This window comes from Rhamphochromis sp. 'chilingali', assembly GCF_963969265.1.
Source record: "Rhamphochromis sp. 'chilingali' genome assembly, chromosome: 22".
Taxonomy (NCBI): Eukaryota; Metazoa; Chordata; class Actinopteri; order Cichliformes; family Cichlidae; genus Rhamphochromis; species Rhamphochromis sp. 'chilingali'.
The window spans coordinates 25,506,882-25,519,543 of NC_137950.1; the positions used below are offsets into that span (position 1 = coordinate 25,506,882).

The 12,662-nt window shown below is 39.8% G+C and overlaps 1 protein-coding gene across 1 annotated transcript; it reads left to right on the plus strand.

The window, feature by feature from the left end:
- Positions 1 to 1,883: 1,883 nt before the first annotated feature.
- Positions 1,884 to 10,603, plus strand: meox1 (mesenchyme homeobox 1). Its single transcript, XM_080874037.1, has 4 exons — positions 1,884 to 2,188; positions 2,315 to 2,858; positions 8,329 to 8,501; positions 10,360 to 10,603. The coding sequence occupies exons 2-4, from the start codon at positions 2,354 to 2,356 to the stop codon at positions 10,480 to 10,482; spliced, it is 801 nt and encodes a 266-aa protein (XP_080730163.1). The 5' UTR covers positions 1,884 to 2,188; positions 2,315 to 2,353; the 3' UTR covers positions 10,483 to 10,603.
- Positions 10,604 to 12,662: the final 2,059 nt, after the last annotated feature.

Genomic DNA, 12,662 nt, shown 5'->3' on the forward strand with positions numbered 1-12,662 from the left:
TCTCTTTTCTTACTAAGCAGGTCTGTTCATATACCAATTCAAATTGTATTTGTCAATAGAACAAAGCTATAACTCTTTTGGATCCACATATTCATAAGCAGATATCTGCTAATGTTTACTTGCTTGACTTTACTTCATATGGCTTTCTAGGCAAATTAATTTTATGCTGACCATTTCTATATCCTTTAATGTCAAACACATAGCTTCTCACATTCACCGAAACACATAAAAATACCCTGCGTGTCTTCTTCTTGAAACACACGCACATGTGCGCTCTCTTAATGACGTAAATTTTCACATTGCACACACACACACTCACAGACACACTAATTTATACTGACACACAGATGGCCTCTTCTTTGACCACAAATGTAGAGTAACTCCTGCTCCCTGCGGTGTGGCCAAGGCTCAGACTGCCAGTAAAAGCGAGGGATGCTTCATGGCTCAACAATTTGCTGGCTAAATGGAAAGGGTTTGGTGTGTGACCTCAAACACTCTCCTTTCTTCCTCTCCTTCTCCGTCTCACTTACTCTCTTCTCTTTTGTCCACTCCTGGTTTTGTTGCCCATTTCCTAATCTGATTTAATGTCATTCCAACCTTTTATTTGTTGCTATGACGTTTTACTTATTATTTTTGTTTTGCGGCAACTGAATGAAATGTTCTCAAAAGCAGGTCAAATTATTTTCTAGTATTTAGAAAATGAAAGAGGGCATTTTCAACTCCTGTTTTTTCTTCACGGCTTCAAATCAGTTCTCCTTTAGCGTGCCTTGTGTCTTTATTAACATGTTTATTTTCTCACTTCTTTTCCCACAGCTTCCAGCTCTGTCTTATTTCCAAGGTGCGATATGAGAGGTCAAGACCAGAGTAAGGACGCGTGAGGAAGGCAAGCAGCTCAGCTCGCAAATATGAGCAGTATGAAGAAAAACTGCATTTAAGTAAAGTGCGGTTCAGCGGGTTTATTGGGTAACAGATACGCTGAAATTGAATCCAAAATTTGGTTTAGCCAAAAAGGTTTCAATGGTATTAGAGACATTACTTCATGGGGAAGTGGCTTCTATCATGTGTAGCATGCAGAGATTAGAAATCAGCGATCAGAAAATTGAATAATTGCATCCTTGCTTCATCCAAATGCGGTTAATCTACATGTGATTGGTGTCGCAAACAATTGCTGCTGACGCTGCTTGACATCTCAGAGAGATTTAGTAAGAGATGCAGGATCACAAAATTAAAATGAACTGACAAAGACCCCCCTCTCCCCTCCCAGTCACAGTGTTTGCTTAGGGGAAATATTAGATTGTATGTGTAAAATACGACGGTGAAATTTCATACTGTGTTTCAATAACGTGAGAAAACCTCAGGAGGTGTGAGCGCTTGAATAGTCAATATCAAATCCAGTTGTCCTTTCACCTCAAAGTTAAATAAGTCCAGCCAGGTGGATTTAGGTGTGTTGCAGTAACGTGCACACACACTTACACAGCCATAAAAACAGCACGAGGAAAAAAAGGAAAGACTTTTCAGATTGGAGAGGACAGGCAAGGATCAGGGGTGCAGAGGGAAAGGGTTACGGTTAACTTTCCTCTAAAGGGTGTCAAAAAAGGAACTAAATTGGGTGTCAGAAAGCACTAAGGAGTTGAAATAAGTCAGGGTCCCCCAGCTCCCATGTGGGTGGGTGCTTGCTTTATACTTTTCAGACAATGTCCCTTTAAAAGCACCACGTCTGGAAAGCCCATTAGATGTGCATATAAAATTTCCCCTGTGATTAATAGTTTGATGAGGCAGGGTTGGTTGGAGGGTACTACCAACATGTGGCCGGCAGGGCTCCTCCTCTGCAGTCTCACGTTACACTCCATAAACTTGCCACTCTTTCCCACCTATATGTTTAAAAAGGAGGAGGGCTCACTTGTCAAGAATGCCTTAGAAGAGTTGTGAAAACAGCCAGCCCGAGAACGGGAGTTATACAGTTGTGGATGCCGCTTTCCCGAAGAGCAGCAACTTGGTTAGATCTGGGAAGGAGAGAGGGTGTGTGTGAGAGCGACGCAGAAGGGAAAGTGTGTGAGAGTGTGTCAGGACCAGAGGCTCCAAAGGACGTCACGCACGCTCCCAGAGAGAGAGGGAAACGTGCTGTCACAGGAAGGTGTCTATCCTCACGTGCTCTGGGCTGTGGAAGCGTCAACAGCCTCTGACAGAAGTGAGTAGATGCAGTGAGACGATGGTGTTCATTTAGTCAGCTGAAGTGGATATTACTCAAAAGTGACAAAGATATCGATTTCTAGTCCTAACTTACTTTCTGAGAGAGGTTGAAATTCCTTGACAGGAAAAAGACTGTGCTCGTGCGAAGGGTTTTTGCATCACAATGGATCAGCCGGCCAGCAGCTGCATGCGGAGCGCCCATCCCAGCAGCCCCATCTGGGGCTGCATGAGGAACCCTCACTCTGGGGTCCCAGGGGTGAATCTGCAGTCGCCCTACCAACAGGCCCCGTTCTCCCTCCACCAGAAGCCTGAGTTCCTGGCCTACACAGATTTCTCCACCTCCTGCCTGGTGTCGAGCACGCCGCACGCAGCCTACCCTCGCGATGACAGACTGTACCAAGAGAGCCAAGGGGGTTACCAAAGAGCTGACTGGCAGTTCAACCAATGTGAGACTCGTGTGAGAGCACCTGAGGCCTGCCCGCCTGTTGCCCCTGCAGTAATAGGTGGCGGCGGCAGTGGGGCTGGAGGGCCTGAGCTGGACAGTGTAGGGGGGGACAGGCTTCCAGGCACCGTGCCCGGGTGTATGGAGGGAGAATACTCACCCCAGAGTGTGGCGTCGGCCGATTCGGACAAGAAGAGCTCCAATAAGAGGAAAAGAGATGTCACAGGTAAGCCAGCGAGCTGGGATCAAGGGGTGCCACCTGGTGTGTGTTGGTTTAAAAGTATAGGAGAACAGAAAAAACAGTGATCCCTACAGGCATTTGAAAGCAAATAGCCAAATTTAGGAGTGGTAAAAAAAAAAAAAAGCAGATATATTGTTTTTGTGTTTAGGGTCTCTGATAAATTTTAGACTAAAAAAAAAAACAAAACACTTCCACAATTGTTTTCCTTTAGTTTTTATGCCAAACTACTGCACAGGTGTAAAAACAGATCAACTAAAAACAATATTTACGTCATTCTTACCTCACTGAAAATCAAAAAAATACGCATCAAGGTCAAGAATTCCTCCCGCGCCCTGTATCACAGCTGGCAATGACACAAATTCTCTGCATTTCCTCACCAAATCAGCCTTAAAGCAGCACACTCACACGATCGCTATGTAAAAGGTGAGTAGGTGACGAGACTTTTGTGTTCAAGACACACTTTAAGTAGCAGTTGCATCCTCTTATTGTTCCAGCGCTTTCAAAAGGATGATTCATGAGGCATTTGAACTTTTCATTTTGCTGCTGTATCCGTTGGAAAAAGACCTTTGATTTATTATAGCAGGGCGACATTAAAAATTATGATAAAAAACGAAGTTGGGTGTGAAGAGGAAAGCGTTTAAAGGCCTTTTGGGGATTTTGCGCTGTATTTTTCTCCTGAACACAATCCTGTTGCATATTGATTGCTGCTATGAATTTTTCAAGCGGATAAAAGGGTTGAAAAAAACTGTATTTGGTGATATTTCAATGTATTTAATTTAATTTTATACAATTTTTCTTTCCAGATATTTCCTAAAAAAATTCCCACAAAAAATGACTTAATATATTTTTATGCTCAAACATCAATAAGAAGTAATGCCCTTAGATAATTTCGCCTATCATATTTCACACTTGCTAATAGGACACAAAAGTAACAGACGACAGACCAATCCTAAAAGTTTCAGGCGAAACATTAGCAGCAGAACAACAGGCCAAAGGAAACATTTAGTTTTAAAGTGAATCTAAATGTGTGAAGGTTTTATTATGGGGACTGTCACCCTAGCAAAATAAAAACACATCCAGTTCATATTTCATTTGTAGACGCTTTTGGTAAATTTAGCCTGTAATAAACACAGTGATTTATGCGTCTTACAGGAAAGAAAAATGAGCATCCATACTTTGGAAAAAATGTAACTTTTTACACATTTTAATATATATTTAAATGAAATTTTGTTATTAGAACTCAAGCAAGTGTGGCGTAATTGTTATTCATATAGCCAACACTCCACTTGCCAGGCAAATATCAAAGAAATTAAAACAAAAGTTAAAAAAGGGGAACCCAAAACAGAATTAAAAGACCAAGACAAATACAAAAATAACGCATTCATAAGAGCGATGAGTGTCCAGAAATGTTAATATTGAATTCAAACCACATAGAGAAGTACACTAGTGCATGTTGCTAAAGATGGTGTCATCTAAAGTGTCCAGTATTTAACCCTGACCTGTCCAAACATAACAGACCATGTCTGATTGTAAAGCGTGCAAATTTGGAAATACTACATGACCAATGCATGCAACAGACATGAAAAAGAGGAGGTGAGGGAGCACCCCACACACCAGCCCACTCCACCCACCCTCCTTTTTTTTTTACCTTATTGTAACCTCCACTCTCTACGCTGAAAACATGCCAGACCACGTCTGGTAAAATCACTTTCCTGTGAGCCCACTTCTTACATTCTTATCCATTGACATTTTCCTGTCGTTAAGCCGTAACATAATCTCCCACTGAGTGCATGCAACATGTCTGACCACTGCATCAGTTCTGGGTTTTAGAAAAGAACCATTCACTTTTTCGAATTGACTAGCTGGTAGGAGAGCATATATTAGGAAAATGTCCTGAAGGCATTCACATTACATGCACATACATAGCAGCTGCTATACGGTCTGCTTCTGTGTATTTGTTCTGATATGGAAATGTGGTGCACTCGGGTAAAGTTTCCAAATGTTTAAAACCAAAATGATATGATCTGACATTGACTGCAATCCAAAATTTGACCATCATAACACTGTGATATTTAACAGGGATGCTGTTATAAACATTTGACTGTTGCTGGCCCTAAAATCAATATGGTTTTGATATTAAATTTTAAGGTCTGACATGCATGAAAAGGAGTTCTTCACCATTACAAAATGAGCGTGTTAACACTTAACACAGTAACTGTTAGCAAATATACTTCCTCTAACAGCTCGGATGGTTTTGCTACATGCATTTTGATGCTTTTTCAACAATTTAACTGCTTCTGTGAACCATCCATATACAAACAAGCAATAAATGTATACTATAAAGCACTGCAAAATGATTCTACACATGCAAAAAATGATTTTTCAGGTAGGTGTAAAAATGTTTTTTAAAAAAATATTTTTTAAAGCTGCTGATTTTGATTAAATGCAGCATGATCTGCACAAATGTACATCATACCTAGGGGTCCATGACCATAAGCCAAGGGTATAAAATAGAAAAACAGAAAACTGTGCTCAGTTACTGGAAATGTACAACCATGAAATCTTTGGCTTGATAGAAAGATATACTGTTGCCCATTGCATCACAAGCTTATGAAGTATTTTGGTTAAAATATCTTAGAATACAAATAGTTTGCAACTATATGCTTAATCTCTATTAGGATTAGGACGATGAATGAGGTTCTTGGTAAATGTTATTCCTTTAATAAATGCCTAGTAAGTTTGAGCACCATTCTCATAAAGTGCTGTAATAAGAAATTAAACATTTATTAACTGAGAACAGTTTAAAGACGCTATCTAAAGGGGTTAAAATAAACGTTAGCCAATAAACTGGCTTAATACATTGTGAAATTCAGTCTTGAACTTTAGCACACACATTTTTGCGATCAGTAGTTTTCGCCTGGGGTTTTCTGCTTTAAAACAATCACTAATTTACAACAACTTTAATTCAGTCCTGATGAAGACAAACTCCTTTTGCACCATCCACCCAGAAAGGCACCAAATGCTGTTTGCCTTTGGGAGACCCTGCTGTGTGCAGAAGCCCTCTCCCTGTTAGTTTATGGCCTCTGGCTGTGCAGGATATTTATTGGGGGCCTGTTTGGTGAGAGCCAGTATGTGCCCTGCCAGGTGTTCAAAGCAGCTAAACCTGTCTTGGGAAATTTCAAAAGTCGGCACACTTGAGGATGCCCGTCGTTATTGATTCTTGAACCACAAAAACAAATCTTCTTTTTTTCCCTAACAAACCACATGGCACATCAGGCGTTTGTACACAAAAACTACACGTGTGCACAAACACTGTATGTCCTGGTTTGCCCAGTCACATCTGGCCCAGGTGCTGCAGTCCATTTCACATTCTGGCACACTGCTCGGGCAAGCACAGAGCAGAACTTCTCACTTTGACAAATTAGAACCATTTTCTGGTGATTACATCAGCTGCTGGTGTCTCTACCCCTGCACAATTATTACCGAAACTCATTCCCTTCAATACACAGGAGAGGTTTTACTTAAAGGTAAATCAACCAGCTTTCATATATGTTTATCCTGTTAATGAGGTTTAAAATTTGGCCATTTCTCTAAGCTATGTGAGAAATGCAGGGAAATATATAAATGTATAAACCGCATTATTTCTTGAATAATCTTAGGCTGTGGGTTTTCTGACTGCCACATTCACAGAGATATCTCAAGGCTTTTTTTCTGATGTTTGCTGTCATGTAAAGATGAGTTAATGTGAATCTGCCCCGAGCACTCCCACGGGGACTGTTCTGACACACACACCCACACCGACGTAGCACTCCGACCTGGACACATCCGCACCTTTGTTCTTTTGTTAGAGGCTTTAACGATGTTCCGCTGCATTCCTCCACTAACTTAGGCCCTCTGTGGCTGGTTTGGTGGCCCCTGCCCTGTGCTGATACGCTCTTACATACATAAATCGCGAAGGAATGTTTAGAGGAAGACATTTGCACTTACAGCATGTGTTCATGAACAGACAAATAAGGGGAAATAAGCAGCAAAAAATAACCACGGCATGCGCAGGTTGCAGGTGTACGCGACTCGTGAGGCCAGGTCATGGTGGTCTCTTTTAAAAGTGCTGGTTTTAGTGTTTACTATATGAGGGGCCACCCTTTAAAGAGCCTTTGGAGTTATGGTTTGTTGGTTGAAAAGGGTCTTGAGGTCAGTTTAATTGCGAACTAGAGGCCAGTCACAAAATGAGTGGGGAGCTAATTTAAATCAGATTAGCTGTGAATGATAGGAAAATGAAGGGTCTCCAGGTCAAGTAGCACACTTGCATGTGTAGCTGCTTGTGAAGAAAGGGGATGCTGATCATTTTTATTTAGTTTTAAACAAAAATTATGGGATCGTACAGATCATTTATTACCTTCACTGCAAACAGCTTTAAAGCATTGGTTTCCTTGTGTCACCTGACTTTCCCTTTAAGTTGATCCAAACAGACTCATAGAGAAAGCCATCAACACAGCTTCTTAATGTTCAAATATTCTTATCTGAATTCATGTATACCACTGTTCCTTATTGAGCACTTTCAGCTGTTTCTGTATAATTTTCTCTTCAATCTTTTAACACATATTTAGCAAATTTCTTTATTGTTATTCATGATTTTAGCAGAAAATTAGCTATAATTTTCAATTTATTCATTTTAGCTTGCTATATTAACTATTATTATTATTATTGTTGTTAAACTATGTACAATATTTAGTCTGGGCACAAAATTATTTGTAATTATAGCCAATTTCTTATATTAGTCTATTATTTATCTAGGATGTTAAGTTAAAATTCTATTTGATGATCCACATTTTAACTAACAATTTCAATTTGGTAGCCATCCTATTAACTAAGAAAATATTCATAACCTTAGCTTGCCATTGAAACTATTTTTCACAATGTTTAGCTAGCTAAAGGTATTAACTGGCAGATACACCAACACGCAGAACCTTCTCATTTTTACTGATAATTTTAATCTTTTAAAGTTTCGATTCTTATTGGCCATTAGGCTTACTCTTCTATTTTACTGATTTATGCCGTTATGTTGGCTGGAAAGTAGCTCCCTTGTGTAGTGGTTAATATTTTCACATAACCTAATACACGAAAGGTCTGCAATTCAAAACTAGGAAGAGAGACAAATCCTTGGAAGGGTTGCATAAGAAAGGGCATCTGGTGTAAAAATCTGTGCCAAATCAAATATGTGGATCCACCCACTGTGGCGACCCCTTGGGAGCAGCTGAAAAAAGCTATGCCTTTACTTTGACTTTTGATTAATAGTCATTTCTTCACTCAAACCCCAATTCATAAATAGTTCTTTTTTTTTTTTCATCTGTCGACAAACCCATTAGAGCACTTTGACACCTGATTGGGAATCTCTGGTTTAAAGGAATAAACTGGCAAATGGCTCGCACTCTATGAAATGCCTTTCTCTTTCCAGATATCCAGGAGTCCAGCTTTAAGGTGGATTCCAGCTGCAAGGCAAGAAAAGAGCGCACAGCATTCACCAAGGAGCAGCTGAGAGAACTGGAGGCAGAGTTCACCCACCATAACTACCTGACCAGGCTGCGTCGCTACGAGATCGCTGTAAACCTGGACCTCACAGAGAGACAGGTACAACGCTTTTCCCTAATATACAATTTCCAGCAGGGCAGGATGAACCATAATGTTATCATTCCACATCAACATCATACAACATCTTGGAACATATTGGAAAGCCTTAATGTCTGTCCTTCCCCTGTACTAAATACCAATGCATAAACACAGAGGCATTTGAAGTACAATGAACATGTTTTTTCCACAGTAGTTTTCATTCTGTGGTTCTAGCAGAATGACATGCAGCTTTAATGAGTGGGTGGCAGCTCCAGACTCGATGAAATCGGGCGAACATGTGTCGATGCTGCTGGATCAAACCCCGGTCTGCTTGTCAAGCCACTGTCCCTCTCAGCTCCTTCTAATGAGGCCGTGGTGCCACAGTGACCACACATGCTGCCGTCTGCTCCTAAATCTATTTCCCAGATCCCTAAAAAACACACACACATACATGGACAGAAATATTCACACACAGCCAGGTTCCATCTTCGCTCAGGGCTCCCACTGCAACCAGACAGCGCTTTCCAATTCATCCTACATGCTTTGGCAGTTTGCCGTCCTTTCAATCAGTCCTGAGTAATGGACAGACTGAGGTTTATCTGAATCCCAGAGCTGTAGGGGAGGACACTTCTAGTGGGATGTGCAGGGGTCACCTAAGGCTTCCTTGAATTGTGCACACACAGGTTGGAGTTAATTTGAATCTATTTGAGAGAGTTTAGTTTATAATTTTAAGGGAAATAAACCTGTGCTTTTGTCTGCAAATTGACATAATCAAGTAGTTTAAAAACATAATAACTGCGTATGCATAGCCTGGTTATAACTTGAGGTTTATTTGCTTTAAAATGCATGTATTTCTCTCTGCCATGGAGCATCCCACACACCATTCTTCTGTTGTAAATACTCACTACCGCACCAAATCCGCAGCTAACAATAATCTTCAAAGTGTATTGTTTCCTCCACTGTGAATAATGTTAACTAAAATGTACAGGCCCCAGCTGTTTGAGGAACCAACTGTATTAGACACCTACTGATAAAGGCTTAAGTAAGACATTTTCTAAAGCTTTAAATAAACTATCTTGGTCACAGACTTAACAAATGCTCACTCTTCATTTTTTTTTCCTGTCAGTTTTTCTCTGTAATTTCCCCAGGTCTCGGGAAGTGTGTGTTTTTGCAGCTATTTATGTCTGGATAGTTAAAATATGAGCTCATTCTCATTTTTGAACAGCACAAAGATACAGATGAGCACTGTCCACACCACAAGTACAGTAAACTCACATCCTGTGTAGGCTGACTTCCTGACAGTTGACTTTTCTGACCTGCTGTCTATACGATACTCTCTCCCTCCATTTGGAGTGATTTTGCAGCCAGGCCTCAGTGCTTTGTACTGACAAGCCGTCCTCCCTGCAAGGCCAATGCAAACCAAGTGAATTTATAATCTGTGCTGGGAGATTTGTGGAGGATTATTTGTCTATTTTTTTGCTGACCGTGTTGTAAATTTTGCTAAAAATTGCAAACTGGAGAGAAAAGCCACAGTGATCCTGTTACACGTTCAAATGTGGTGAAAAATTCAAAGTACTGTGAGAAGGGTATCTGGTTTAGATTTGTATTGTCCTAAGACCACAGCCTTTATTTGTAGTGCTAAGTGTTTATACTACTAGAGCTACTATTGTTCTTTTCAATTAATGATCTATACAAATCTAAAAACTGATCACAAAAGACAAAGAATGCTGTGAAATCAACCTTTGACATCTTAGCAATTTTGCCCCTAATCCACAATTAACTACATTAATTTACCTCAACAGTGTATCCATGCTAACGACTTTGTAGAGTCATCATTCTATATGCTAATTTAATATTTCCTCTGTTTTTTCCACTACAGGTTAAAGTTTGGTTCCAGAATCGGCGAATGAAGTGGAAGAGAGTGAAGGGAGGACAATCGGCTTCGCCCAACGAGCTGGAAAATGACGACATAGACTCAGCTGCTTCACCCAGCTCTGAATGATGTTTTTAAAAAATAGTCTTCGGACAAAAAAAAAGAAGAAAAAAAATAACGAGGCCTGCGCTCAACTGGACACCAACGCAACCTTTGATTTTATGGAAAGTTGGCTCCAGGAACCAAATAATTCCAGAGACTTTTTCATTCCCAAGAAGAAAACACCAAGCATCCGTCACTGTTTTCTGTTGTAAATAGTTGATTTATGTCCATAATGAACTGTATTTTCATACAACTTTGATAAATATTCCATTTAAGAGGCCCACTCTTGATACTCCTGATCGTTGTATATTAGTGACAAAGTCCATACAGCAGCTTTAAGGCTAGTGATGACATATCAGCCCATGATGTGATTGTGTTTGAGGTCCTCCCCTTTGCTTCCAGTATTGTAATCATGGCCTTTGACGCTTGACTACAACCACCTGGGAAAACTCAGACTGCACGAGTGTTGCCAAGGCCTAAGTGCCTCCGAATCAGATTTTTCTTTTTTTTTCATTTTGAGAGTTTCTTTTTCCTAGAATATAGTTTTTTGGGGGTTTTTCTTTTCAGTAAGGCATTTTTACTATGTTTTATACCATTTGAATGTTGTTGATAAAACACAGATGTTGACTGTTTCTGCAAATAAAATAAATCATCTGTTGCAAAATGGGAAACATATTGGTAATTTCTTCCACCTGCAACAGTTGAGTTATGACTGGACAGTAGGTACAGTAGATGTGTATTTTTGGCAGATGGTTTTATTATGTGTGACTATAATTCCTAAAAGCAAAATAATTACTGATAGTTCAGTTTGCTTCCATTTGCTATTTTTGTTGGCAGGGGAAAGCAGAAGTATTAAATAGTTTGCATGTGTGTGCACTTAATGGATGCAGCGAAATATTGTAGCTATATCAAACACTGTGGTGCACTTATTGGTGGTTGTTTAAACTATCAGTGTTTTGTACCATGATTTAAAATGATGACTCTTCTTCTTGTGCAAGGGCTAAAGAAATAGCACACAAAAAAAAAAATTTTTGCTAAATCTAACAAACAAAACTGCACCAATCAATATTCTTAATCGGTCCGTTTATCAGTGAGTGTACAATATAATGCAACCAAATAGGAATGAACTCATAAGCCTGTCCTTTGACCATGTAGTCGAAGAGCAGTTTTTAATTTTAATGTTTTTAACATGACAAACAGGAAGCATGATTAGTTATGAGCCACATGGCCACTGTGTACTAAAGTCAACACCCTGCAGCTCCTGTTTGCATGCTGCATATATGTGCCAGCTGTGTGAACACTGATTAAATATACACAGGACAGTGTTGTTCTATGGTATTGGGCTATTTTATGTCAGATTATATACCTGAGCATTACTATGACAAAAACATTGACCTGATCATCAAATTTATCAATGCTATCTACTGCCTACTTGTGTTTTTTTGCCTACTACTGTAGCACTTTTATTTCAGATTTTTTAAATTCTTGGCTAAATTTAACTTGCAAGATCAACCACTGTTTTATAAATAACGGCTATAGTAAGCGAAACTGAAACTGAAATCCACACTGGTGACGTTGAAACCGGAGACCTGAGAAACTGAATAACATTCCTCACTCCAAGTGACTAAGAGTGAAATAATCACTGATGACAGCAATTGGGTGGGACCAAGAGAAACCTTTCTCAACTTCCAAGCAATTGCAACAACTACCAAATACAGCAAGGAATACAGCTGATTGACATATGACCTGGTAGTAAATATGTTAGAGGATTACCCAGGCAATCAGGGCCTGCAATGTCCACAAGCATCCAGCTGTCAGCTGCAAAGCGGCGTGCAATTAGCAAACCATTTCCAGTATATAAGAAGCTTAAAGTTAGGCAACTTCTGAGCTAGCTGTAACTTAGCTGTCACAGCCACTGTTGTGTATTTGTGACTGGCTAAATAGGCCAATCACAAATACACACACACACACACACACACACACACACACACACACATTAAAAAAAAACATGCCTTGTGCTGTATTGATAGTAATGCATAATTTTTTTTTTATCTTGGTAAGGAGGAAAACAAATCCTGTTATTGCTAGCTTTTCCAACTTTGCGATTAGAACTCGCTCAACTTGTGAGTGATGTCATTCCCAGCTCAAACTTCCGAGGTAAACGGAATGCAGCATAACTTGTCTTTTCACTAAAATCTAAAATCAGG

What these genes read in the sequence shown, in the direction of transcription:
- meox1 (XM_080874037.1), top strand. Translation starts at nt 2,354, where the DNA reads ATGGATCAGCCGGCCAGCAGCTGCATGCGGAGCGCCCATCCCAGCAGC. An exon ending in GAGGAAAAGAGATGTCACAG is followed by an intron (nt 2,859 to 8,328) that starts GTAAGCCAGCGA and finishes TTCTCTTTCCAG; the next exon opens with ATATCCAGGAGTCCAGCTTT. An exon ending in TGGACCTCACAGAGAGACAG is followed by an intron (nt 8,502 to 10,359) that starts GTACAACGCTTT and finishes TTTCCACTACAG; the next exon opens with GTTAAAGTTTGGTTCCAGAA.